The sequence below is a fragment of the Capra hircus genome, chromosome 6, assembly GCF_001704415.2.
Source record: "Capra hircus breed San Clemente chromosome 6, ASM170441v1, whole genome shotgun sequence".
In the NCBI taxonomy this organism is placed as follows: Eukaryota; Metazoa; Chordata; class Mammalia; order Artiodactyla; family Bovidae; genus Capra; species Capra hircus.
Genome location: NC_030813.1, coordinates 61,077,573 through 61,105,478, shown reverse-complemented (window position 1 = coordinate 61,105,478; position 27,906 = coordinate 61,077,573). Strand labels below are relative to the sequence as shown.

Below are 27,906 nucleotides of genomic sequence, written 5' to 3'. Positions count from 1 at the left end.
TAATATATATATTTTATAATATATAATAATGTTTATTATTAATATATAAATAATATATAATGTTTATTATTAATATATAAATAATATATTAATATATCTAATTATATCTATTAATATAATATATCTAATAATGTTTTTTAAAAAAGAATGCTGATTCCAAACCACTAACTTGATTTCATAACCTAGCAATAGATGGCAACTCTCAGTTTGAAAACACTGCCTTAAACCGTTTTATTGCTACTTCATTTTATTGACACTTCTTTTACTCTTAAATCTGTTGTACTAAGAAACTGAGCCTGTATTCCCTGCCTCCCATGCCCACCTTCTCCCCACAAGAAAACGCACACGCACACACACCTTAGCTCCAGTTCTGGTGTTACCTGGTAACAACTGTCCTTTGCATGCTACCTGTGACCAGGAGTGAGCTCACCCATTCAAGGGTGGGGATGTGAACAGGGCTGACAGCCATCAGGACCTACGATGAGTTGAGGGCTCATTGGTGAGCTCCAGCTCTAAAAGGATCTCTATCCAAGTCCCTCATTCTACCTCCCCTGAAGCCTCTACACTGTCTTGCCACAATGGTAGGAACTGGGTTTTCTCAGGGTCTTGCCATGAAGTCATCTATCCTAATTCTTCTGTTTAAACAATCACATTGTACTGTTTACATAAAGGAAAGGAAATGGACATCTAGACTAACAGATCACATTCCTTGGATACCAAGTTAAATGCATGTATTCCCTGTCCCTGTTCTGGGCCACCTCAATATCAAACCAACCTTTACGAGAAGCTATCAGACAGCTGATAGTCGTGGGCCCAGGGTGAAGGAGAGCTGCTACGGTACTTAGGCAGCCTGCCGAGCACATGTGATTGCATGTGTATCTGTGTGTGTACCAGTCTGCATGATAAGGATCTCATCTTCTCAGGAAAAATTCATGTGTTTATTCAACAGACACTTGCTGAGTGTCTAGGCACAGACACCAGCCTCTTAGGATAAAGCTGTGAACACACACACAGTGGTTGCCCTTAGAGGGATAAACATCTCAATCCAACCTAGATGAGATGGAAAGGACATTTTTCTTTCATTTGATCAAGGTCTAGGACACAGATTTTAAAGATACATTCAGAGTTAGGCTAAGAAAGATGCTAAGAAAGTTAGAAATATGGCTCAGTTCCCTCTGAAACTCAATAGGAAGATACACACACACAGTGCTCAGTTAGTTTAGCTTAGCAAACTTTCTTTACAGTCACATGTCTGTGTCTGCCACTGATGAATTCCACCTCTCTCTTCTATTATGAACCCATGCGGTATGCAGGGACAAGGGAAACTGACTTTTCTTTGTCATCAACCTTGCTTGAGACGAAGGATGAGTACTTCCTCCTGATGCAAGGAAAAATACTAGGATTTGAGGAAGAAAAAAGATGTTTGGCTGCTATAGGTTCTTTGGTTCTGGAACACTATTTTACACATTCATTGGCACCTCCCCCACCACCTCCAAAATAACATAGATTCTTCCCACCTAAAATTTTTAAAAAAATTTCTCATTTGAATACCAAGTATATCCCATGTATTTCTTATATTACCATTTTTTCCCCCAGTGGTAGCATCTTTTCTGGAGAAAGCGATGGCACCCCACTCCAGTACTCTTGCCTGGAAAGTCCTACGGACAGAGGAGCTTGGCAGGCTGCAGTCCATGGGGTCTCGAAGAGTTGGACACGACTGAGCGACTTCACTTTCACTTTTCACTTTCATGCATTGGAGAAGGAAATGGCAACCCACTCCAGTGTTCTTGCCTGGAGAATCCCAGGGACGGCGGAGTCTGGTGGGCTGCCGTCTATGGGGTCGCACAGGGTCAGACATGACTGACACGACTTAGCAGCAGCAGCAGCAGCAGCATCTTTTCAGTTATGATGTCAGAGGTATATACAGAGGTAACTGTATATACCTCTATTTACACTAAAGGTCATTAAAAGTTTGTTTTGAGGCATTTTCAATACCCCCAGATAGATGGAGATACCTAGGGTGCTACTAAATTGGGGTTTGTTACCATTGCTATGGAGATATCATACCATCATGCATGCATGCGTGTTCAGTCGCTCAGCATATCAAACCATGAAATAGACCTTGCTCATGGAGGTGACTCAACCACCAATCTCATTCAAGCCCATCAGTATTAAAAATAGGAATTGAGAAGAATCCTAAGTTATTTGATGGCTCAGATGGTAAAGTGTCTGCCTACAATGCGGAAGACCTGGGTTCAATCCCTGAGTCGGAAAGATCCTCCGGAGAAGGAAATGGCAACCCACTCCAGTACTCTTGCCTGGAAAATCCCATGGATGGAGGAGCATGATAGGCTACAGTCCGTGGGGTTGCAAAGAGTCAGACATGACTGAAAAACTTCACTTACAGAAGAATCATCAATCCCTGAATTATTTGCAAACCAAATCTCAGAGACACATAAACTTCATAACTGTACAGGTTAATGCATTTGCTTTTGTTTGATAAAAACCACCACATCTTCCTGAGATAAGATGCTTCTTTTCCCCAGGGAGTTCAGTTTTGGTTCTACCCTTAAAGGACTCATCCTACCTTGAAGGTCTTCAGAACCTCTTGAGAGTTTTTGGGCTGGGAGTAAGGCTTGGGCGTCAGCATAGGCACTGCTTTGGGAGAGACAGTTTTGCTCGGAGACCCACTGCCTGCTGACATGCTGGCATCCAGAACGCTGGGACGAGCGATGGTGGTTTCCACAGTGGCAGTGAACTTGGGTGGAGGCAGTGACTGTTGCCGCAGATATTTCATAGGGTTGGGGTCGCTGAGGAAGGGGGATAAGTTTGGCTCTGTTGAATGGCTTCTTTCCAGGATTTTTGGCATCTCCAAGCGTTCAAGAACAGCCTCACTGATGGTGAATCTCTCGATGTACTGCTGAAGGATACCCTCTGCCTCCTCCTGGGTCCGTGCATTCTTGTATGCTTCATGCAGCTCCCTTTCTCTTCGCTCTCTAAAGGGTAGACATGGGAGGGGAAGCAAGAACAGAGTCAACAGTCACAGGAGCTGCAAAGAGGACCTTGGTAGGACCCAGAGTAGAGCCGAAGAGACCAAACAGGGTGTGTAATATTAATGCCAGAGCCTTTGTGATGACTGACAATTTTTAGAAAAAGCACATCTAACTAATACTGTACATTAAACAACAACAGAAAGAACCCACTTTTCTTGGACGATCTCTCTGTAGGTTTTTATGCTTTTCCTTCGTTCCCTTGTCCCATCCTCTCCAGCCAGCAGCTTCTCCATTTTTTTCCTTTCTTCCTCTTTTCTGATTAAGTCCTGAGAAGCACTTCTTCTACGGCTCTTCCAACGGGCCAGGTCCTATGGGGGAGGCGGAGGGGGAGGGAGACAGAACACTCTTCTTCAGATTTGCATGTAATTCCATTTCTACATTTAAGGGTTTAGTGCGTGCTGACTGTGGGCCAGGCTAAGACATTCCTCTACAATCCAGTTTAAGTTTGGTTGGAACAGGAATATCTTGAAGGCAGGAAACCTTCAGATATTTACATTATCCAGAGCAGGGCAGCACATTTTGTAAAACGTGGTAATGTAAAATTTGCTATTGTATTCCGTGTCAGTTGCCACATGTTAAAGTATTGTCTCACAGGATATTGTAAGAAACTTCATTTCTTGCTATTTATGACCTCGGCATTGTGAATGGACTCGCTGACAACAGAATGGTAGGAATTTACCACAGACCTACACAAATTCCCTCAGGGAAGGAAGAAAAAGCAGAAAAACAATTGGTTTTGGGGTCTCGTAGAACCAATAGTTCTGTATGTCCTAAGTCATCTGATCATGTCCTAAGTCATCTGATCCTTATGACACCCTCACCACAAATCCTATGGGTAATTAGAGCCTAGTGAGAAAGAGTTAGGATTCTAGAGTTAAACAGGTAGGCATGTGGCTATGGGAAAGAATCCCAGCTCCATCTCTTCCATGCTTTGGAATCTCAAGCATGCTTCTTAGCCTCTCTGTACCTCAGTTTCCTCATCTCCAAAACAGAAATGATAATGATACCTACTCTTGCATGCTTGTTGTGAGGGTGAAATGAGGTACTGCACATCAGGTGGCAGGCACATAGTAAGTGCTTGATATCTCATAGACATAATCGTTACCACAATTTATTGACTTTGGGAAAGTTTACCAGTTGACTAAAGGTAGAGTCAAATCTGCAGTGACTGCCTCAGAGCGCTCTCTGAGGATGAGATGAAATAGTCCACTCTCTCTCGTTTCATACTGATCTTCAAGTTCCTTTCCGCCCTAGCTCTCTGCTCTCAGCTCACAGACAATCCCAAGGCCCCCATTAGGCCCTGGAGCCATCCTCGATCTCTTATTCACTAGCTATGTGGCTCTGGACAAGTTACTTCACTGCTTTGGGACTCCTCTGTTGGACTGAGGACAGTAACATCTACAGTTGCTAGCATTCTGATTTACTGAGAGGGTTCAAGAACGATTAACTGCAAGGCATTCAGAACAGTACCTGTTACTGGCACGCTTTCAATGTTGGCAGTTATCATTGTTGTCATCATCATCATCATTATCAATTCCAAATATACAAACTCAGAAGACAGTTCATCCTTGATTTGGCATCCCATGCTAGTTGCCTCCCTCCCGCTCCCCTCTGCTTTCTGGCCAAACTTCAGCAAACTTCCCTTAATTCCCACATGGGCAGTATTCACTGTTTGAAGTCTTCTCCGGGCACCCCTTTCTTCTGCATGGCTTTCCAGCCCGAGGCTCCCACCCAATCTGATTCTGATTCTCTGCTCCAAAGGGCCTCTTGCCCAGCGGGCAGAGCGGTCTCTCCACTGCCCAGCCGTGGCCCCAGCACTCACATCCTGCCATTTGTCATCCTCTTCCCGCAGCTGGCTGTTTATCAGTTGCAGCTGCTCCTGGCGGGCCCTGCTGTGTGGCTGCACCGCGGCCTCCTCCTCACACCGCATGTCAAACATACTCGTGCTCCTGCGTGTGGAGAGAGCAGAGAACGAGCGGACAGAGATGAGCACCCCTCCTGCCTCTGCGCACTTGGGGCGTCCCGCCGCGTGGGGGCGCTATCGCGTATGGAAAACAGTCCCTTTCCCTCCGCAGCCTAAGGCAGCCACGGGGTCTGCAATCTGTTTCTCCCTCAGCCGGCAGCAGCGGGCATGCTAGGAGCCTCAGCTCTTCTTTTGAAGCAGAAGCCAAAATGTGACCATCTTTGTGTTCAGTGATGGCTGAATTGGTCAATTAATTTTACATGTTGGGGCCTAGATATGTTTAAACTAAGAGGCTTGAAAAGGTATTTGAAACTCTGAACTGGTCTCATTTATTAGTATTAGAAAATAAAATTAAGAGCATTAACATGTATAACTTGGAGAGAATTTGTGGGGAAGGAGGATGGCGTCCCCTGAAGTGAAAATTTAATTGCAGTAAATGCTTCTTTGTGTAGGGCTGGCTTAAATGCTTTCTTCATTAACAGGCAATTTCTCCATACAGCCTCAATCTAAGGCTCCACTTTTTCATGTCATATTTTCAGAATTTTGGATGCATTCAACAACTATGCACAAATGATACATATGTTTGTTGTGGTTTATTTCTATGTCCTGTAAAACTGTAAATCTGTAGTATGTTGATGGCATCTTGAAATCAAGAAAATAAGGTATTTTATGGTAAGGTTAAGGGCAAAATATAAAAATCAGTGTATACTTTATATCCTAAAATTCTCACAATGGTTTCACTTTATTTCTGACAGATACCTCTGTCAGATACTCTTTTAAAAGCAGAAGGATTTGGAAAGCAAATTTTAAGAACCTTTAGGCAGTTCATATAACTGATATGTTCTGTAGGAGCTTATTAATTGTTGCATAAGACCATACGGCCTTTTCTGCAATGCTTATTATAGACCTTTGTTACAGGGAAAGCTGAAGCAGCAAGATGAAAATAGAAATAAAAACCAAATCAAAATCTTCTTCTTCTTCTTTTTTTTTTTTCCTCTCAAAGAAATGACTAGCTCTGGGACCAAGTGGGTTATAAAGCGCCCAACAAGTGGAGGGCCCTTTAGGAACAGAAGACTGTGACAATCCATTTTTGAAGCCAGCCTAACACAAAGAAAAAGAAGAGCCATGCACCAAGACACTAACTAATTCCAGACATCATCAGTGATGTCCAAAATAGTTATCCCCATGGCCAGACAAAGCACAGCAGCAGCATCACTGGATGCCAGGGGTTCCTTAGCAGGCGGCTCTCTGGAAGGAGAAGACAATCCCAAAGCAATGGCTGCCCACGTTCACTTCAGTCTGCTCAAATATGAATGTATGAGAGCCTCTCCCCTCTCTTTAGATGTTGGACAATTTGAGTCTGTGAGAACTGTGTGAAAAGAGAGTGAAAACTGAAGACTGTACTTTAATCTGTTTCTGATCACCCGGCTGCGTAGGACTTTCTTTGATCCAAGGCTTCTATTTGCACGGGTATGACACACTACTGTGTGGAGCTGTTCACAAATCCAGGGCATGGTGTTGCTTGTGTCTTCCTGGAAGATAAACTGTAGTCCTCGAAAGAGAGGAGGGACTGTGATTTGTCACCTATTTGATGCTGCTTATTAATGTGGTTTAAGGAAAATTTAGGAATTTGCGGAGTTAGAGAAGTCTAATCCATTGTTTTTAAACTTCATGGATCATAATGCCTCAAACAACTCTTCCAGAAAGGGACCCGAACTCATCCCATCTTCCTTTCAGAGTTAATAAAAAACTTAACTCTAAATGCATCAGATTCAGCCTGTTTCTCTTTCAAGGCAATTTATAGGCTTTGTGAAGGTCTTAGAAGACATAAACCCCTCTCAGCTGGGACTCTATTGTAATCTACTAAATAGCTGGCAGATTATGGGAGAAAAAGGAAGTCCTTTCCTTCAACTTCGCCATCTGTAATTTTTAAAGGGCAGAATTTTGGTTTAGGTCACACTGATGGCCATAGGGCAGTCTTCTTCTCGGACCCCACAAAGAGAACGGCAGGCTTCTTCAGGATTTGAGAACTGTTTACCTCACTTAATTGGCATGGAGAGGGTGGGAGCAAGGCCTTCAGAACTGCCTTCTTCTGTCCCAGGTTCCTATTTCTGTTTCTACCATGAAGTTCTAACTACCACAGCCCGAATGTGGCCAAAAGCTGGTTAATGAAATAAAAAGAGAAACTCTTGTCTGCCTTCTCCTATACCAGGAAGTTTTTTTTTTTCTTTCTGGTTAGAGATTTTTTTTTTTTTCTTTAAAAAGCAACACCAGCAAAAGAGAAATAATAAAACTATGAGCAATACCTTTAAGCCATTTCAAAAAAGGAAGCAAGCTGAGGACTGATAATAGTAGACAGAAAATGAGCTGAGTCACCATTCAGAAAATGTTCCCTCATTCAGAGATTGGACTCAGCCTTCAAAATGAAGAAGTGCATGTCGAGGGATGAGGTGGGGGACCCTGGTGGTGCTAGGGGTAAAGAACCTGCCTGCCAATGCAGGAGACATAAGAGATGTGGGTTCAATCCCTGGGTTGGGAAGATTCCCTGGAGGAGGGCATGGCAACCCACTCCAGAATTCTTGCCTGGAAAATTCCATGGACAGAAGAGCCTGGTAGGCTATAGTCCATAGAGTCGCAAAGAGTTGGACACGACTGAAGCGATTTAACAGAGCACAGCACATCAGGGGACCCTGGAGAAGTCTAGGTTCCACAACATAAACAGGATTTGCACCAAACCTATGCTTCTCAGCACAACAGGCCATGCTTGTGGGCTGTTGGGAACAGAGCCCCTGGCTCTGTAGAGCCCAGGAGCCTCTCCCTGTAGTGGGTTGGCATTTCTTAGGGTCAGGATTAAAGAGCCTCCAGGGGAGCCTGGAAATTGTTTCTGGACCAAGTCTAAGGTAAGGGAATTAAGAGCAAAATGGCTCTCACAGTTTCCAGGCTCCATGGTGGGGACCATTGGGAGAGGAGGTATGTGGAAGTGAAGAGAAGGGCAAGAAGGTGAAACTAAATCCATGGAAACATTCTTGGCTTGCCAGGAGGCGGAAATTTCTGTTTGCCTGTGTGGTAGGTCTGCCCCTGACCCGCATTCTCCTTAAAGGGCACATCTTTTTTTGATTGGGCTGCATTTTAAGAATGTGTCAATTATGAATAAATAGAGCCTGTGCCAATAGTGGTCTGTAAAGTTTCTGAAAAAGGGAGATAGTGAGGAAAAAAATGAAACATATTATAAATTTCTATTAAAAAAAAACTCCTGACATAATTTTTTTTTCTTACCCACTTGATCACTTGATTTCATATAAATTATGTCTATTCCAAGAAGGAAATTCAGCCCTTTAGATGTTTCCAGATAAGACCTCTGGAAAAGAAGCTCTTATACTCTTCCTGGATCACAAGCTGCTTTTTTTTTTTTTTTTTTGGGTAAATTTAGAGGAGTCTGCACCCCCACTTGATTTAAAAAATCATTTACTTTTCCTGTGGGTGAGGTTTCATATTTAGGTACAGGCAGCATTCAAAAGCTCTTTAATATAGCTCCTTTTCTTTCAGCTTTCAGGGTTTTTGAGAGATCTGTATTAAGCAAATTGCACAGCAGCTTTGCAATGATGAAGAGTAAATCCATTCTATCAAAATGTTTTTGCTAACCAAATCAAAGTAGTGTTTTGCCTATCAATCTTATATAATCCTCCTTTCAGTGAATGTTAAATACTGCCACTGTAGATTTTAAAAGCAATAACCAGGGCTCAGTTTTATAGACTACTTAACTCCACGCAGCCAGTCAAGCTCCGGCTGAATTTAGTTCTGAGACATGAATGTTCCGTGTGTCAGGCCACAAAGCAATCATACATCACACATCGGAAACTGATCTCCTTGGCACTCGAGTCAGACTGCTTAGAGCTGAAAGTACAGACTAAGCTGACATCTTGAACACAAACATGGAAAAGAAGCACAATTCAAATACAGTAGATGTGTGGCCTGACTGCAGTTACTGGTGGAAATGATATTTGTTCTACACTGTTACTTGGAATCCTCACTCAGTGACTCGAAACTATGGCTCAGGCCCGGAAGACAGGCAGGGAGAATGTTGGGGTTCACTCTCAGAATGGCCTAGACTCCCACAAGGCCACACAACACCTCTCCCAGAGGACAGACATCAGGCCACTGGTGTTGCAGTGAGATATTGATCATGTTTCTTAAACCTGAGCCAGCTAGCCTTCCGCAAAGAACACTTCTGATTTGGCTCTCAGTTTCAGAATGCTCTGCCTATGGGGAATCTGTTTTTGAAATGGAGTCAATGAGGTCACAGATGGGAGAGAGTAGATTTATCTCCAATTCAGATGTGAGGCTGGGGATGGATGGGCAATGCATCTCTGGAAGGAGCGGAGACCAAGGAGAGGCAACCCTAGTCATGTTGCACATCCTGACCCCTGGCTGTGCCATGGAACATGAATGAAACCCCAGCGTTTGGGGCTCAGGCATCCCACAGTTTATATTACTCCAACCTGGGAGGAACTTGGGCTTCTGAATCTATCATTAGTGGTTTAGAATTTATTTTCTTAGCTTAAAAAAAAATGTGTCTTTGAGAATGACTGCTGCACGGCTAAGCCTTCACATATCAGGGATTCAATGCAAAGCGCAGAAGAGCCTTTTAACAATTCCATGGTTCAGAAGAGGTTCCAACTTCCAAACCCTAACAAGAACAACTTTCACATGCCCCATCTATGAAAAGCAAATGTTAAGTTTTAAGCAGCAGCTGCGTATTAGAATCATGCTTAAGTGGCCTTTTCAGTCATCTCTCCTGCATAGAACATATGTTTTGCATTCCAATTTCAAGGGCTTCTCTGAGGCTGCAGAGAAGAGTCAGTTAGCTCTTCAGTCCAGTGTTACATTAACTGCATTTCAATTAGTGGTGAGTACTGGAAGCATGCAGTTTAGGCTATAATTAATGTACTCCTATGAATACAAAACAACTTACTCTGCGTCGTCAGACACAGGAGTTCTTGGTCCGTATCTATAAGACCAAATCCAAAATTAGAGGATTGGCAAGACAGAAGGTTAACACTGTAACCAAGCTGGAAATAAAAACTACAAGTGAAATGTATATGTGCCAAACCTTTTTTGTTGATCATACTGGAAGAGAAGTGTTATTATACAATTAGCAATATTCACCAATGGCTAAAAATGAAAGCAAAGTCTTGACACTTCTGAAGAATGCGAAATTTGTAGGAAAACCCAAAGAGGAAATAAAAATACCTCTCCATGTTACCCACAAAGAAAGGAATCGTTTCAATATAAACACAAAAAGGCTTAGGTGCAACCCACAATGTTTAGAGAAGACAGCTTTGGAAAAACCAAATGTGTATTACGGTCATTCACAAACGGTTGAACTGGTTTTTGCCTTTCTGTGTAGAGTAATGGGCTGTAATGGACACCCAGCATAGAAGCACACGCTTACTGACCCTTTCCCTGATGTGTTAATGCATTTGCACAAATAACATCAAAGAGTGTTTCTGAAGGTTTCTGAAAGCAAACCAGAACTCCAACCAGAACCCCAATCAGTGCCTTCCGCGTGCATTTGACAAAAACCACAATTCCTAGAAAACTGGCAGCCTTAATCAAAACCAGACATGGATGATATTCCATAACGTGAAAAAGCAAAGTGTGTTTTTTTTTTTTAACAATCTTTTATATTCTTCTATTTAGAGCTACAAAGTTGCACCTTCTTTAATATGGGCATTTTAAGTTTTAATGCATCTGATAAAACAAAGAAAAAGGTCAAATTAGAAAAAAAAACTAGAATATTACAAGGGCATATTTAAGCATATTTAAAAAAAGTAGCTCCCACAAGTGACTATTTCTGGAAAGGGGAATTTTAAGAGAAGGTTTTTACCTATGCCCTGAAAGGCAATTTATTCATGCATTCTGATGGTGAACAAAGACTTATTTGAGCAAAGAAAAAAAAATGCCAGGCTTGCAGTCCAAAAAATTAAATTTGGGGGTTTTCAGCAAAAACTACCTGATCCTATGTCCAGTTTCATAACAATGTAGGGAGAAGGGAGTAATTTCTAAAGATCTCTTCCTATGATCTTAGAGAAAAAAATCCCAAACGCACTGGTATACACACACAGACACCCTTCTCTCTGATGCCTTTATTACCCTGTAACAGTATAAATTCATTAATAACTATTTTCACACACAGTGAGGGCAACCACACCAGTGAAAGAGTTTCAATTGAAATGGCCAAAAGCAAGAAAAGGAAAGCATTTGTGGATGTTTTTCTTCTGGAAGTAAGACCCATTTTCTGTTTCTCTGGGGGATAGTTTTAGAAGGTGCTAAAGTTTGACTTAATACATTCAGTTTTCCAAAACCATCTCCACATGGAGGCAGATGAATTCCTTCACATCAAGAAAGAGTACATGAACAGTGTAAATTCCACCCAGAATTAACAGCGTTAATTCTGAAGCCTGGATAAATGTTTCCCAGTTCACTAGTAGGCCTACTGGGATAGACATTTGAATATAGTGTTTTCTAAATTATCTATGGAAATAAGCAGAGAAGTTATTCCTAATGGATGGTTAATCTAGAAATGTTCAATTGATAGTTGGTGTTTTTGTGTTGATTTGAATATTTTAATTAATGTTTTACTGAAGTAAACTATACATACAGAAAGTGCACAGACCACACACACACACACACACACCTTGATGAATCTTCACAAACCACAGATCCGCATTGAGCTTTGTGCTGTGTAAATAGAATCGTATGGTAGGTACTCTTCTGAGTCTGGCTTCCTTATTAGCACATTTCATTTATGAGGTTCAGCTGTGTTGTTGCATGCAGGATGTATTAGAATTTAAGTTGCTTCTACACAAACAGCAGCATTTCATGGAGACCTCTGCCAACAAATGTTGATTAACCCTGCAATGCAAGGTCCACGAGAGTCGGGATTTTTCTTTGGGGGTTCCCTGAATAGTGACCAGACCAGGCCCTCCATAAGTATTTACTAAATCCTTATTGGATACTCAGGAAATTGAAAAGAATAGTGCAGTCTCTGAAGATACCTTTCATTTATCTGTTTACTATATACTTGTGGCTTTAAGACATTTCCTCTCACACAAATTTATTAGCTTCAAGAAGGAACCAATTTAATCAGAATGGCCTTTGCTGTTATGGAGAAGATAATTAGAGTTTGGGCTTCAAATGATTTTCTCAGTTGTTCTATGAAATATGGAAAAGAAAAGATGAGTTTTAAAAAATCACTAATACGGAGAAGGCAATGGCACCCCACTCCAGTACTCTTGCCTGAAGAATCCCATGGATGGAGGAGCCTGGTAGGCTGCAGTCCATGGAGTCACTAAGAGTCAGACACAACTGAGTGACTTTACTTTGACTTTTCACTTTCATGCATTGGAGAAGGCAATGGCAACCCACTCCAGTGTTCTTGCCTGGAGAATCCCAGGGACACGGGAGCCTGGTGGGCTGCTATCTCTGGGGTCACACAGAGTCGGACACGACTGATGCGACTTAGCAGTAGTGTGTTACTAAGCATATGCTATGTGCATTAAATTTTATTTTACTTATATAGTTTGCATTCTCCCCACCATTTCTCATAAATATATCAATCAGAATTCGATTAGGAGAACAAAAATTGACTTAATAATATATATAATTAAACAGCTCTCTATGAAATTAAAGTCAGCAAAAACTATACATAAATCAATAGTCTACTAGATTTTGGGAATCAGGAAGTTGCAGGAACCACAGGAAACTGCCAGCAATAGTCATAGTTATCCCCACCATCAAAATGGGTAGGTGGGAGGGAAATCCACAAGGCCACTATGAAATATCATCTCTGACAAAATCCACATGTCTGCCAGAAAGAAAAATAAGAATGGCTTCTGTTTCCCTTCCATCTTTCAAAACTTGTATGTTACTCAATGGTGAATTTGATCCAGATCCTTGAAGTAAGGATCTCAAGAAATAAAATGTCAAATCTCCAGTCCTTGAAATAAAGGAAAAGAATAGTAGGGGAAAAATAAAAATAAAAAATAAAAAATCACTAATAAAGAGAATTAAAAAAAAATGCAAAGTAGGTAAGTTAACAGACTATCACCTACCAGATAAATCACAGTTGGTATAAGCATCCTACCAAAACCAAGCAATTAGTAAAGTTTAATTGTGAGGGTAGGGGTATTTAGAAAGGTAAAGAGTGTACTTTCTTCACCTATTAATTGCATCTGTGTAGTTTTCAGCACAAATAAAGCACTTCAGGATCAATGCTTAGCAACATTGTGAACTAGCGCAAACGTCATTTGAAGGGAGAAGGAGAAATGAGTTTACCTGTCATTTAAGACTATCCCCCAGCACCCAGGACAGTATTTTACACACAGCAATCACTCAATAAACACTTGTTGAAAGGAAACACAAATTCCCAACGTGTGTGCCTGCTCCCTCAGACAATTTTGTCATGGAGTTACTCTGACAATATCTCCTTATGCTCAAACCAGCCATTCCATCCAGAGGGACAGAATACAAGAGAAAGGGAAGTCGTCAGACCTCCAGCCTCCTCTGGTAACCTGGGAGGTAATGCCCTGGCATGGGATGGCAGCTCCCTCTTCAGACAGAGCTGGGTTTGGATCTTGGATCTGTGATTGCCAGCTGTGTGGACCTGGGCTTTGGTTTCTTTCTTTTTTTTTTAATTGGAGGATAACTGCTTTACAATGTTGTGTTGGTTTCTGCCATTCAACTTGGTTTCTTCCTGGAGCACACAGATGAAACTTCTCACTCTCCAAGGTTGTGTGGGAGTAAATGGGATGCCTAGAATGTATTCAGCAGGCAGCCTACAGGCCTCACTTCCTTCTCTCCTCTCTTGCTAACTGCTTCCCACCAGCCTGCTGATGCAGTGCCCATCACCACATCAGGGCATCTGGGGACCGAGTGAGTGTGCTGTGAGTGAGAGTGCCTCGTCACCAGCCTGCCCTCCCCAGCTGGGACCCAGGTGTAACTTCTCTACTGCAGGCTTCCCAGTTGTGAACTGGGGCCAACAGGCATTCACCTGTGAATTCCCAGGAGAAGGTGAGCTGGAGACAGCAGAAGCACCTGGAAAGGGCGAGCACAGCTGCCACCCCTGCTCCCTGAAACCAGTGCTACAAGAAGGCTCTACGAGCAGTGTTACGATTCAGAAGACTGCAAAATGCATGTTAAATCCAGGTGGGAATGACAGCTTGGCTATTAACTTGAAATCTGGAGATTAAGATACTCTCTGCTCTCCACCCTGCCTTCTGTCTCACTGCCACCAAAGGGAAGCAGAATTCTATCACTTCCTGTTTTGTAGTGGAGCTTTAATTATGCTAAACGCTTCTTACTGCTCTGCTCTACATGGATCTGGCAGACCACATTTTTCACAAGCCTATCACTCTTTCGAAATATCAGCAGAAGCTTCAACATATAGGGTTTTAAAGTAGACCGTGCATCTCAGGATTACTCTTCACCTATTTTCATTTTATTTTTTATTTGTATTTTGTAATAAGAGTATAGTTGATTTATAATATAGTGTTAGTTTCAGGTGTACCACAGTGATTCAGGTATGCACATGCATATTACCCTTTTTTTTTCACTCTTTTCCCATATTATTACAGAATATTAAGTAGACTTCCTTGTACTATACTGTAGCTTCTTGTTGATTATCTTTTATATATTCCCAGTGTGTGTGCTAAGTTACTTTAGTCATGTCCGACTCTTTGTGACCCTATAGACTGTAGCCCACCAGGCTCCTCTGTCCATGGGATTCTCCAGGCAAGAATACTGGAGTAGGCTGCCATGCCCTCCTCCATATATATTCCCTACCTTCATTTTAAATCAATAGAATGGAATGAAAATTCTACTTCTAGAAATCACTATTTGATAATGTTGAAATTAAATTAAAATTTTATAAGTAATATATATCTTCTTTGGACTGGAAGACCCTGCTGGAATCAGAATGAAATCAAGTAGGTCAGAAAGAAGTTCAGCTCCTTTACCCGATGACTTCTGTGTGAGCTAGGAAGAAATAAGAGTTTCCCATTTAGGCTGCCCACAAGATAGTAGTCAGAAAGAATGTTTATAGGACAATCCACAACTTAACTATTCTTTCCACACCTGCTTACATGCAAGAGAAAAAAAAAAAAAACAGACCTTGGTAGACTGGGCCAATAATTTAAGCATTTTGTTTCTGCTAGCAATAGGAGGTAAGTGGCACTGATAAACCATAAAGCATTAATAACATCTTCAAAGCATGTATCAAGGCTCAGACTGGAGAAACAAAGTCAAAACAGCTTGGGATAATCTTTTGACCTCTTATCTTTTATTCATGGACCCTTGGCATATGCCTCCCAAATATGTTGCTTTGCAAATGGAACTGGAAGGAACCGGTTTGTTGGATCCAATGTGACTAAGAGACATCCCAGTTCTCCAGGTCATCTTTTTGTGAATTGTACAATTTTCTTTGGCCTTTCAGTCCACTGCGGCTCCAGACAGGAGCTGTCATCTTCTCTGATTTCTCTTCTCTCTCTGAAGCCTCCCATTCAGAGGTCAGAGGATGTCAACTAGGGCACGTCAGTCCAGCCAGTCAAATGGCACTTACTGCTTAAGATGTTTTCAGTAGCATCACTCACTCGGCATTAACTCAAGACAGAAGAAGCCAATGTTCACGGAGGCAGCAGCTCACATAGCAGCTGAGTATTAATACCAGGGACTTTCTTCATGCAACTGATACTTACACGGGAATGGGTTTCCCTTTTTGGTTTTCATGATTTCTGAGAATGAAATCTGGCCAGCACCCAACCACGTGCAAAGGCTCAAATCTCTACCCAGCTGGGGGCGCTGAAAGCAGAACTCTGACCCCGGGATGGGTGCATTCCTTTAAGGGACTCTGCTCCATGCCACATCACTCATCAAGTGCACACTGTGGCTTTAAGCTGTTTTGGGGGGAGCCAGCAGCCGCACACTGCAGACGCAGCACACCCTGGAATGCAGGCAAGGCGCTCACAGTGACTGGCCGCTCTCCTTGGATCTTTCGGCCTTTGGCGCCATCTCAGAATCTCTTTGAGCAGCTCCTTCAGTCTCTTCTTTGCCATCCTGTGGCTGCTGTTTGCGTGTAACTAAAGCCAGACAGGACAGCTTTACCACTGGGAAGGCATTCACACCAGAGGCCGTGGCCCCGCCTGTCATCTTCCACCTCCTCACCTTCCTCTGTCCTCCTGAGGCCCTCGCCCGCTCTGAAGCTACGCTCCTCCTGGGACTCCGGCCCGGGAGCCAGCCGAGGGACCCTTTTACAACAGTCATCTACATCAGACGTCACTGTTCTGTTGGTGACAAGTAGCATTGGTAGCAAGAGAGAAGAGGAAAAAGAGTTAGGAAAGCAGACAGTGAAAGTCTTTGAGATGGAAAGGTTAAGAGAGAAAGTTCGGTTGCTATTCCAGAAGCTGGGTTAGTTAGGATGACATCCTCAGAATGGGATAATAGAATATGAACCCAAGCAAGGCCCCGAGAAAGTCAAAGAAGGCTGGCCTGACTCACCATGGAGCTGAGTGATGACCCCTTAGTATTCAAGGACTCAAGGGTGCATTTCTTACTAATTTCTTATTTCCACCCTCTCTATGCCTGGTCCCCACTAGCCTCTGAATCTCCAGCAGTGACTTCTGGTGTACCCAGTTTATTTATATTTACAGCCTCCTCGATGGTATCATCCACAAAAAAAATCAAACCAAAGAAACTCCTCTGTATGTCACAGACGATCCACCGTGTGCTTTGAATATCAAGGACAAAGCATGGAGGAGACTGTCCTGAGCATTTCCTCCTGCCATGAAGGGCTTTGCTTTACTCCAGCCACATAGGTGGAGTGGAGGTTCCTGGGAGAATCCAGAATTTTTTTTTTTTCCTAACAAAAACTCAAATTTTAATAACATGTCTACATGGAAGAGACCCAGGAAAACTGAGTAGCTTACTAAAATTGGTGGAACTCTCACCTTAAATACCATCTTCAGCCAAAGACAAAAGAGGATGTGGGGATAGGGGTCTGGGACTTCAAACGGGAGGAAGGCAATTCACTTGGAGATGGCAGAGCAAATGTTTAGTAAATAAACGTTTGCTGGACCATGCAGAGACAGTGGGGTGCAGACGGGACTCTGATCTCTAAGTTACCCCTATCTCACCTAGCATACAGAGAATCTAGAATCTTATAAATGCCCTGTGCTGTGCTTAGTCACTCAGTTGTGTCTGACTCTTTGCGACCTCATGGACTGTAGCCCGTCAGGCTCCTCTGTCCATGGGGATTCTTCAGGCAAGAATACTGGAGTGGGTTGCCATGCCCTCCTCCAGGGGATCTTCCCAACCCAGGGATCAAACCCAGGTCTCCCACATTGAGGGCAGATTCTTTACCGTCTAAGCCTATACCTGCTTAATGGAAGAAAGACCGGTCCATAGATAGAACCGAATCCCCCAAAGAGGGCTTGGGAATTCACAGCTGGAAGCCCTCCGGTAAGAATGAGGACTGGTGACAGGTCTACAAGGTCTTTTCCTAGTTGATCCCTCACAAATTTGAATGGTTACTCATCCAAGGAATCCTGACTCATAGGAACCCTCAAAGGAGTCTTTCCACTCGAGTTCTGTTATATGTTTTTAAAAAGTAGAGGGGGAGAAGGTTTACTTTATTGTGTGTCTGCTTAGATATCCGAAATCTGAACTTATGATACTACTAACTATTTTTTCCTCCCTGATGGGATAGGAAGGAGGGAGCATATAGGTAATCCAGATTTTTATCAACTTATTTTTAGGAAAAACACAAATGGTATCATTAAAACATCCCAACTAGTCTGTTCAGTGTTACTGATGAATAAAATAGTGCTTAATGTGGCTGAGGGAAAAAGGGGCATTTGCCGAAATTATTGGCATTCCCAGGCAGTGATTCTGGTGACAACAGAATCAAAATGGATGTTTTTTAACTTCACACACATTTGCCCCCTGGGGTACTGACCTCCCTTCTCTGCTAACCAGCAAGAGAGCCTGTTAAAACTTTGTCATCTCTGGCGGTTTCTTTAATATGTCAGCGAACTCTTTAAAAGCGGCAATGATTCCCATGCAGACCTCCTTGCACATGTAATAGTGAAAATACCTGCAGTCATTCTGTGGATTAAGCATGTGGTCTTCCTCTAAGTTGGACGTGGCCGCTGAGGCAGCAGACACAGAGCATGTGTGGGTCTTGCTGTGACAGACGCCTTCCTCTGCATCCTCCCTTGGCCCCGCCCTGCCAATGCTGAGCCGCTTCCACGTCTGCTGATCTATCTCTGTCACTGGTCCAAAGTGCACGAACTTTTGCCTAGGGCTGCTGGAAGCTTTCTTATAGGCCCTTGCCTTGCGGCTGGCAAAGTCATCCCGGATGGCAGTTTCCGCTTTAATTTCTGGTGAAGGCTCAGGGGCACACGTGTGCTCCACATCTCCATCCCTAGTCAGAACCGGAAATAAGTTCCAAAGGTTTCTAAGGTGAGTACAGATCAAGGAAGAGTTTTTTAAATATAGTGGATGTATGAAAAATACTTGGATGGCTAAAGCAGAATTGCTTTTGCAGTAATCAATCAAATGAAGAAATGATCATCGCCTTGCCTGGGTAAATAGTGCTTTTCTACAGCTTTTAAAATATCACTTCCAATGTCATTAGTGACAGCATAAGAAAATCTTAGGTACACTGAAATCATTAAAATGATTTAAAAGTCAAGTTTAAATTCCTTACAAATAAACAAGCCTGTTGAAATAAGCATTCACAATAAGTCGGTTGAATTAAAAAGGATGTTTCCTTGTAATTTTTAGTATTAACAAATTTTAACTCATGCAAAATATGCTCTGTCTTTTGAGAGGTATTTCTTTTTTTCTGGCCATGAAAATAAAGAGTGATAGAAGGATACGTGTTTGATTTGCTTAAAGTTAAATGAAACCATGACACACCTCGTCTTTTCTGACACTTTCAGTCTCTCCCACGTCTCCAGGTCGGCTTCTGTTATACTGGCAACCGTGATAAAGCTTGGGGCCTCACGGTGAGGGCCAAGCCTGCCCTGAATTCTCCGCTGGGCCAGGTCATCCTTGTAAAGATCCGGCACCTTCCTGAGTCCCTCTTCCGCAGGTTCACTCTCCTGGGCCCGCACAATACAGGTCACCCTTGACTTCACCTCTTCTGTCTGGCCCTGGTTTCTGTTAATTTGGTCCAGGCCCCCACATCATCAGAAAAATCAGGTTCCAGGAAGAGGAGCAGATAAACAGAATGTCAAGCACAGAAATTCAGAGGCTGAGCACAGAACGGAATGATGGAATGATGGAAGCACCTTTCCTCTCTCAAAAATATGGAATCAATTGTAGCCTGGATTACTATGCTACCCTTTTGACACTGTAACGAGACAGAGTTTTCCACCAGATAACAGCTTAGTTTAAGAAGAGAAGCCAGGGTTCACCATAAGAATATTAGAGATGGGAATGAGATTTCAGTTTGACAGTAATGAAGCCCAATTCCCACACTATTCAAGTTACCATGATGAATTCAAGCTTTCTGACTGAATCCCTGAGCCCTCTTGGAATGTCTTTTATTGCAGCAGTAAAATGTTAGTAACAAACTCTGCATGATCCAAATTCTAGGGTTAGCGTGGAGATAGCTGGAACATTGCTCACATATTAAACATCTCAACCATAAACCTTGGTAGGTATGCCAGAAAGTATGATTAGGTCAATGCTTAACAGAAAGGTTCAATGTTCAAACTCAGTCTCTGACTTCTAAAAGCATTCATTAGGTCTGGTTAATGAACACTTGACGAACAGAGAGGGTATCCTTTCTGCTTGTATCCACAGGGGCAATACCCATTTGTTTCTTATGTCACTAACTGTTCACCTTTATTAATAATCAATCTGACACTTTCTCTTTTTTATATACAGAGATGTTTTAATCAGCTATTTCTTTAAGCTTTCTGGCAAATTTTGTTTTATTTTTTAACTTTTTTGGCTGCAGGGCAAGGGATGTGGGATCTTAATTCCCCAATCAGGGATCAAACCTGCACCCCCTGCATGGGAAGGTAGATTCTTAACCACTGTACCATGAGAGAAGTGGCTTGATATTTTCAATTGTTCCCATAAGAAATGAACATTAAATGGCTAATGTTGACAACATTATAATTTAAAGTAAAACTGTGGCATCTACATGAATAAACATTCCATCATATTAAAAGTTTCTAACTAAATAGAGATAGAAGTTTTTAAAAATGTACATAAATAGGGCTAATTCATTTTTTTCCAAACTAAATCACCTGGATGAGTTGGTGTATTTGCGGAGTCTATGCAAATAGGAAGCCTATAGAATTTTCTATTCGTTTTCAGTTTGGGGAAGGGGAAGGAAGGGCATAGCAAAAAGCCACCAGGGGGCTCTCTCTTTTTTTTTTTTTTTCCAACAGTTCTTTGAAGCTCTCTAGGAGACCCAACCAGTCCATTCTGAAGGAGATCAGCCCTGGGATTTCTTTGGAAGGAATGATGCTAAAGCTGAAGCTCCAGTACTTTGGCCACCTCATGCGAAGAGTTGACTCATTGGAAAAGACTGATGCTGGGAGGGATTGGGGGCAGGAGGAGAAGGGGACGACAGAGGATGAGATGGCTGGATGGCATCACGGACTTGATGGACATGAGTCTGAGTGAATTCCAGGAGATGGTGATGGACAGGGAGGCCTGGCGTGCTGCGATTCATGGGGTCGCAAAGAGTAGGACACGACTGAGCGACTGAACTGAAAGAGATCATGGGCTGTGTCCCCATAAATAGACGCAGGTGACAACAGACAAATGGGGCTGGAAATATCAGGAATTAAAGCTGCATGCAGGAGAAAGGAAAAAAGGGAGGTACAAAAGCTACTCCCTTTCCTAACTCAAATTGCTGATCCCCATTAATATGTCTTGATGCTGCTCAGTTATCCAGAAGTTTTTGTTTCACTGGCAGCAACTAGTCCCTCCCACAAGGCCCTCTGAGAATGGTGTGTTACAAGGTGTGCCAACAAGAACTGCAAGAGCCTCTGTCACCAAGAGCCTCCTGAAGCTAGAATGTGACCTATAAAAACTGTGCCAGGTCTTCTATGCTCTAATCCCTGTTTATGTCCAGAGATCTTTCATGTGTTTTGCATCTGGTGCTTCCTAAAGAAAAAACTACAATACAATGGAAAACATGAACTACTCCACTGATCTCAATGACTCTGCCCAAAGAACCACTTTAATTGTGTAAAATATTGAGATATTCATATTCTTCGTTCAATAGATTATAAACCTCTTAAGTGATAGGCGGAAATATGGCAATTAAATAATAAAGATGTGAACTTTGATTTTGATATAAAGGAAAAGAATGATGAACTCTGCCCATAGAAATTTAGCAGCCTGAAGACTTGACTGATTTCGTATCCCTCTTGGGATAAAAATCACTGGTCAAATCCATGTCATTAAATTTTCCTTTCCTTAATTAAGAAGATGGAAGAAAAGCTGGGACAAGGAAACTCACTTAAAAATAATTTCCATGACAGAATGAATACAAGTGTGTTATATATCTGAGGACTTTTTTTTTTTAATGAGAAGTCTCCATCATCAGATGTCTAGGTGATCACGTTGCTGTGAGGGAAGAAACAGCAAGCCTCATTTTTTTCCCCTTCCAATATCTGAAAGGCACTAATAAGATAGAAGGGTTCATGGCTAAGGGATAGCTGTGATTTCTGCCTGCTGAAGGATGGAGCAGCCTGAGAGGTGGCTGTTCCCGCCCCATGTCACAGAACGCCACACCATGTGTGGGGTGGATATAGCGCAGCTGCACACTTGGGCTCCAAGTTTATTTGGTGAATTCAGCCCTGTTTTGGACATGGTCATTCTGCTCCCTGCCCTGTGAACTTAGAAGAGATCAGCTATCTGGAATTCCACTTCAAAATAAACCACCATTACTGATTACATGTAATCAAGGCAGGAAATAGAGGAACGGGGGCCAGGGTAGGGGCTATAATTCAAATCACCTTCACCTAATTATATTCTCTCTTTCTTTCACATACGCACGCACACAGAGTGCACACCTTTTATGCTCTAGAGCTTTCTTTACTGAGACTCCCTTTGAGTGTTGTTTGCTGCCGTCTGATTTCTCTGCCTCTTTTTTTCGGTAAGGCCCGTAGAGGAGTTGGTTCAGTGGCACTATTGGCTTTGTCTGGTTCATCCTTGCTCTCCTGGCAGCAAAGTCATCTTTCTCAAGATCAGGCAGTCGACATGCAACTTCATCTTCTGATTCTGAATCTCTGCCGTGTTGGTGGACCAGGAAAGGGTTTTCTTTACGAAGGATAATATTTCGAACAGCTTCTTTCTCATCATTTAATTGCTTTTGACTGATAGAGCAAAATTAAATGGAACTCTACATGTGATCAGACCCAAACAGTTTTTAAATCCCCATTGTCAGGCAGACAACTGTCTTGTTAGTGAAAGGTCTTCTCAATATCATTAGTCCAGATGACATCTTTTACTACTTTAATCCAGCGTTGCAGAGAGTTAGGGTGGGTTTCAAAAGCTGGAATTTAGCCAGCTACTAGCAATACTAAACATTCATTTAACTTGCAGCGCCCTATCAGCATAAGAAAGACAGGATCCTAAATGGCTCTGAAAGTGACAAATCCAAATTCTTTCATGAAATTGAGAAAAATAAGAAACATTTAAAAAATATTTTTATGACTTTGTGGGGTTTTCTTGTTGTTGTTGCTGTTGCTGGTTTTCTTTCTTTTTTTTTTTTTTTTTTTGGCTGTTCTGCACAGCTTGTGGGATCTTAGTTCCCTGACCGGGGGTCAAATCCACACCCCCTCGCACTGGAAGCACACAGTTTAACCACTGGACCACTAGAGAAATCCCAAGAAGCATTTTTGTGTTATGTTTTTTTCTTTAGCACATTAGTAATGCACCCAATAGGTACTCAATTTCTTTTGACTGACAGGGCAAAAATTTGAGCCACCAAGAAACTGATCTGGAGGAATGCTAATGAATGCAGCTATGTGGCAGCACACCTAGGATGTGCACAAAGATTGCAGAGTGTAAGGATAATCTTCCTGCAAAGCTGAGCTAACCTGGAACATCTGGGATAGTCTATGACCATTTATAGAATGGACTCAGGCACAAAAGCTTATCTTGCCCTGCTCCCTCCCACCAGCAATCCTTTCTTCAGGCTTTTACCCCCACTATTCTCTACCTTTCAGCTCTTCTTTGTCATATGCTAGATGTCAAGTAAATTGCGTTAAGGCATTCTGTCAAAATGTTTGCTTAGGACTATTTTCATTTTCAAAGAAATCTTGAAGGTCCCAAACTTTAAATTCTTGGAGAAATATAGTTTGATGGTGGACTATTAGGACTTTTTATGCTTTTTGCTTTTGTCGGCACAGTTGATGGTGCCTTTCTGATATTTAGACAAACTCCTTCCCATACTCATAAGATCAGCCTTGCTTCTAAATCATAATAAAATATTAAAACTTAAAATGATTTATTATCTTTTCAGTTCATAGAGATGATAAGTAAATAAAACATCTTGATTTCTAAAGGAAGTTCACCTACTTTGTATTCAATTTCTGAGAGAGGATTCAGAGTAAATTTTTCATGCTTATGGGACAGGTCAACTCAAAAATGAAGACAGGAAGAATTAGGTTGGCTAAGAGCAAGGAAGGAGAAGGCAATGGCAACCCACTCCAGTACTCCAGCCTGGAAAATCTCATGGACGGAGGGGCCTGGTGGGCTGCAGTCCATGAGGTCTTGAAGAGTCGGACATGACTGAGCGACTTCAATTTCATTTTTCACTTTCATGCACTGGAGAAGGAAATGGCAACCCACTCCAGTGTTCTTGCCTGGAGAGTCCCAGGGACAGGGGAGCCTGGTGGGCTGCCGTCTATGGCGTCACACAGAGTCGGACACGACTGAAATGACTTAGCAGCAGCAAGAGCAAGGAAACACTGTCTACACTGGGCGACCGGGTGGCCCACTGTCTGCTGCAGAGGAGGCCATCAGCTTAAGGTGACAGTAGGCCCTCACTCCACCTGATTTCTTGAAAATCAAAATCAAAATCTGGGCCATCTCTAATCATGCCCAGAAAACTCTTTCTCCCTGCTGACCACTGTTCTCAATAAAATTTTAAATCATGAAATTTAGAGGTGATAGGTGATGCTCCTTGAATAAATTTATTTCTTTAAAAAAGTTTTTTAATTGAAATATAGTTGATTTACAATGTTGTATTAGTTTCAGGTGTATAGCAAAGAGTTATATACACATATTCTATATATATACATATATATACACGTGTTTTATATATTAATATATATACTTTTTAAGCTTCTTTTCCATTAAAATTACTATATTGAGTATCATTCCCTGTGCTATACAGTAGGTCCTTATTGTCTATCTATTTAGTAATGTGTATCTATTAATCCCAAACTCCTAATCTATCCTTCCCTCTCTTTTTTATTTGGTAACTATAAGTTTGTTTTCTATGTCTGTAAGTTTCTGTTTTGTAAATGAGTTCATTTTATCATTTTTTAGATTTCACATATGCATGATATCATATGATATCACATATTTCTCTTTCTCTGTATGACTTGCTTCACTTAGTATGATAATCTCTAGGTCCATCCACGTTGCTGCAACTTAAATTTATTTCTTAATATATGAAATACTACCCTTTGAGCACCCCTGCTCTTCGTCTCCTGCCTGGCCCCTCTTGGACTGTGTTGACTCTCTTCCCTGCCTCTCTAGCCAACAAGTCTGGCAAGAACCAACTGGTATTGGCTGACTGTGGCCATAAAGAATGGTCAGTGGGAAAATAGAGGCCGCTGAATCAATCTCTTCGAAAACTCATTATTTAAAAAGCACAGTGATGATGATAAAAAGGGTGGTTCATTATTATGGAGCACCTACCATGGGCTAGAATTCTTTCTAGTGTTAATTCATTTAACTCTAATACTAGCCTTGTAATGGTAGTGGGATTAGCACCCCCATTTTATAGAGGGAAACTGAGATTACGAGAAGAAATTTGCCCAAGGTCAAAGCACCATTGCTTAAGTTACAATTCAAACCCAGGCAGTTTGGCTCCACAGGTCCTGTTCTTAACCACTCTACTATTCATTAAACAAAAGATATCTCCAGGAACAGTTCTGAAAGTGGAGCATCATGTAAAAAATAAGGCATTATTATTACTATGGGAGTAGGAGACAGAGAAGTATTTTGGTTACTAAATAAAAGGATCCTGTGAGTTGTGCTCAGAATGGAGTTGTGATTGGCCTTGCTAGTTGCAGATGGCAAGCTCAGCCAGGATTGACAATAGAATGCTAACTAATCATACCTTACAGTGCTTGCACAGCGCTTTACAGTTTACAAAGCCCTTTCAAACTCATTATCTCATCTCATCCAGAGCAGACTCCGAGCTTGAAGCTCTCAAGTCCAAAAGCAGTAGTCCTTCTATTTTCTGACCAGAGTCCTGGGCTTACAATCTCTTCCAACTCAGGCAGAACTTTATGGGATAAAACATACGCATTTATGCAAACAGCCATGCCAGTTTGAGCAAGGAGAATCTACTGCCTTATGCATCATGTGAATCCAGCTAGGCTACAAATTCCCTGGGGTGTTTCTTTTTAGGCTAAATGCCCAGTGTGGCAGGACTCATTTCAAATGATCTCAGTTTAGATATGCAGGCTTAAAGAGAGGGGGTGAATAAAGCTTTCCATATCATTGGCCACTTAAAGCCACTCCCTGCCCACTTGAAAAATGATCATAATGACATCCTGCTAATTGCTTGAATCCTGTAAATTCAGAGCTTCAAGGCAGACTCAGAAAGAGAAAAAATTTAATGACATAAATTCTGGGTCGGCACTGTTGGCTATGAAGTAATAAATTATGTATATAAGGCAAATATGAAGGCTTATGCTCATAGGTATCTAGTTGGCAAAATATTTAAATGACTTTTTATAATGTGCCCTTTTTTTCTGAAGGTCAGTTTATTATAAACCTTCAGTATACTCTACTTTGTTTTTTATAATTATAATAGCTATGAAGAGCTAGTATATTCCAGATTAATTAACATTCAAGACAGCCCTGTAAGACTGGAATTATGATGACCACTTTGCAGAGGGGAATGTTGCAGTTTCCAGCTACGGTCATCTGAATGTAGGTAAAGTAAGTACATTTAAGTGGCAGACTTTGGCTATCTAGCTTGATATTCATGGGGGAGGTTTGGCACTTTTTTGGAGTTATTCATAGATGAGTTGTGTTGAAGAAGAGGTTCCTCAGTGGACCCAGCTCATTGCTTTACTTAGGAAGAATACAGTCCAATGTGACATGAGAAATGTCAAGCCTTGCCTCCAACCTGGCAACTCTGTCCTAAAACAAGTAAGGCTATTTTTGTAGGAGAGATTGTGGGCTCTGAGCAGGTGAGGGGGAAGAAAAGCCCTTGTCTCAAAGCTTCTGAGGCTTATATATTTCAAAGTGAGCGAGATAATGATTTCAACTGAGGAAGAGCTGGCATTTTCTTTCACTCCCTTTTACTTGACAGTACACAAGCAATCAGCTCAGACTAGCAGTCAGTTTGTTCTATCGAAAGAAACCAAGCTCTCCAGAAAAGCCTGTTAGGCCTCCTGGGAATGTCACGGGCAATACCAGAGACCTCCCTGGTTCACGCAGTGCCCAACCAGGGCAGCTACCTTCAGAGTCACAGAGGTTCACACACATCCTGTGTCTGCCTGGTCCCTGATCCCCCGGAATCTGTTCGGCAACAGTCAGTGACACACCAGGCATCTGGTAAGGAGGAATACGTGTCTGGCACTTAGCTGCATCTGCTCTTCCTCCAAAGACTTCTAAAATGTCTATTGTTCCTTGGAGGGCTTCTCCCCCTCTCTGTGATTAATTACTATGTGCCTGAGAAGATCCACAGACTAGTAGAAAAGACTGAGTGCTGAAACATATGAAAACAATTAGAAAAGAAGTCCAATCACGTGAAACCTATAATTCAGTTCAAAAACAAGTTTACTTCTCCAATGGGAAACACCAAGTCGGAGAATTCAAATCTCCATGGCATTTTAATTCAGGGGAAGTGAATCTTGGTTCTTATTTTATCCTCTTAAACACAGAAATCTCAGCTTCTCTGGCAGAGTCTCATATTTGGGGGGTAATTAAGCTAACTACATCATAAACTAAAATCATGAACATGGAAGGAAAAGTAGTTTCTGTGTTTCTGACTTCAATGGCAGACATATTTAATAAGAAAGACCTACTCTGTCCCATGGTGCTAAGATACCTCCTAACATATTCTTTGACAGGAAGCCTGGGACTTCTCGACTAGAAAACTCATGCACTTTTGCTCGTTTTTATATGGTATTAAAAATAATTCAAGGAGGTGTTTGAGGATACTTGTGACACAACCACCAAAAACTGGTCTACAAAAGTCAGGCCTTCCTCTCGTCTACATGCCCCCTTCTTCGCCTGTACCTCATTCTCTCCCCATCTCTGCAAACACAGACTTTCTCAGCTCAGAAATAGGCACAAGAAGTATCTGGCGCCTCTTGTTGGGTTCCAAGACGTGGTGGCCAGAATGCATTTGGATTGCAAAGACAGGAGACTGAAAGTAAAATGCCTTAAGAGACATCGGCATATTGAAATGTTTCATAGTCTTTTTTTTTTCCAGACACCAAGAATCCTTTCCTTCTTCATGATATGCATTTCATTCCAGTTAAGCTACTTTCTGCCACATTAAAAGCAGGATCCAAAATGTGGATAAATTTAGGATGGCCGTTGACTCTATTGTGGGCTGCAAAAAGTAATTGACAAAGACACAGACAGGGCAGGCTGGTGGCATGG

At 42.0% G+C, this 27,906-nt stretch overlaps 1 protein-coding gene across 14 annotated transcripts in view; it reads right to left on the bottom strand.

Moving 5' to 3' along the window:
• The window catches only part of LIMCH1 (LIM and calponin homology domains 1), a 360,061-nt gene that overhangs the window by 48,849 nt on the left and 283,306 nt on the right, over positions 1-27,906 (bottom strand). For 6 of the 14 annotated variants that reach the window (XM_018049402.1, XM_018049406.1, XM_018049403.1 and 3 more), the window contains 4 exons: positions 9,989-10,024; positions 4,876-5,002; positions 3,204-3,361; positions 2,588-2,996 (listed from right to left, as the gene is read on the bottom strand). In XM_018049402.1, the coding sequence (XP_017904891.1) occupies positions 2,588-2,996; positions 3,204-3,361; positions 4,876-5,002; positions 9,989-10,024 (730 nt within the window). Of the gene's footprint in view, positions 1-2,587; positions 2,997-3,203; positions 3,362-4,875; positions 5,003-9,988; positions 10,025-16,039; positions 16,152-16,236; positions 16,356-18,163; positions 18,494-18,990; positions 19,234-22,115; positions 22,419-27,906 lie in introns of all 14 variants that reach the window. The other 8 variants (XM_018049405.1, XM_018049404.1, XM_018049408.1 and 5 more) reach the window with 2 other exon arrangements.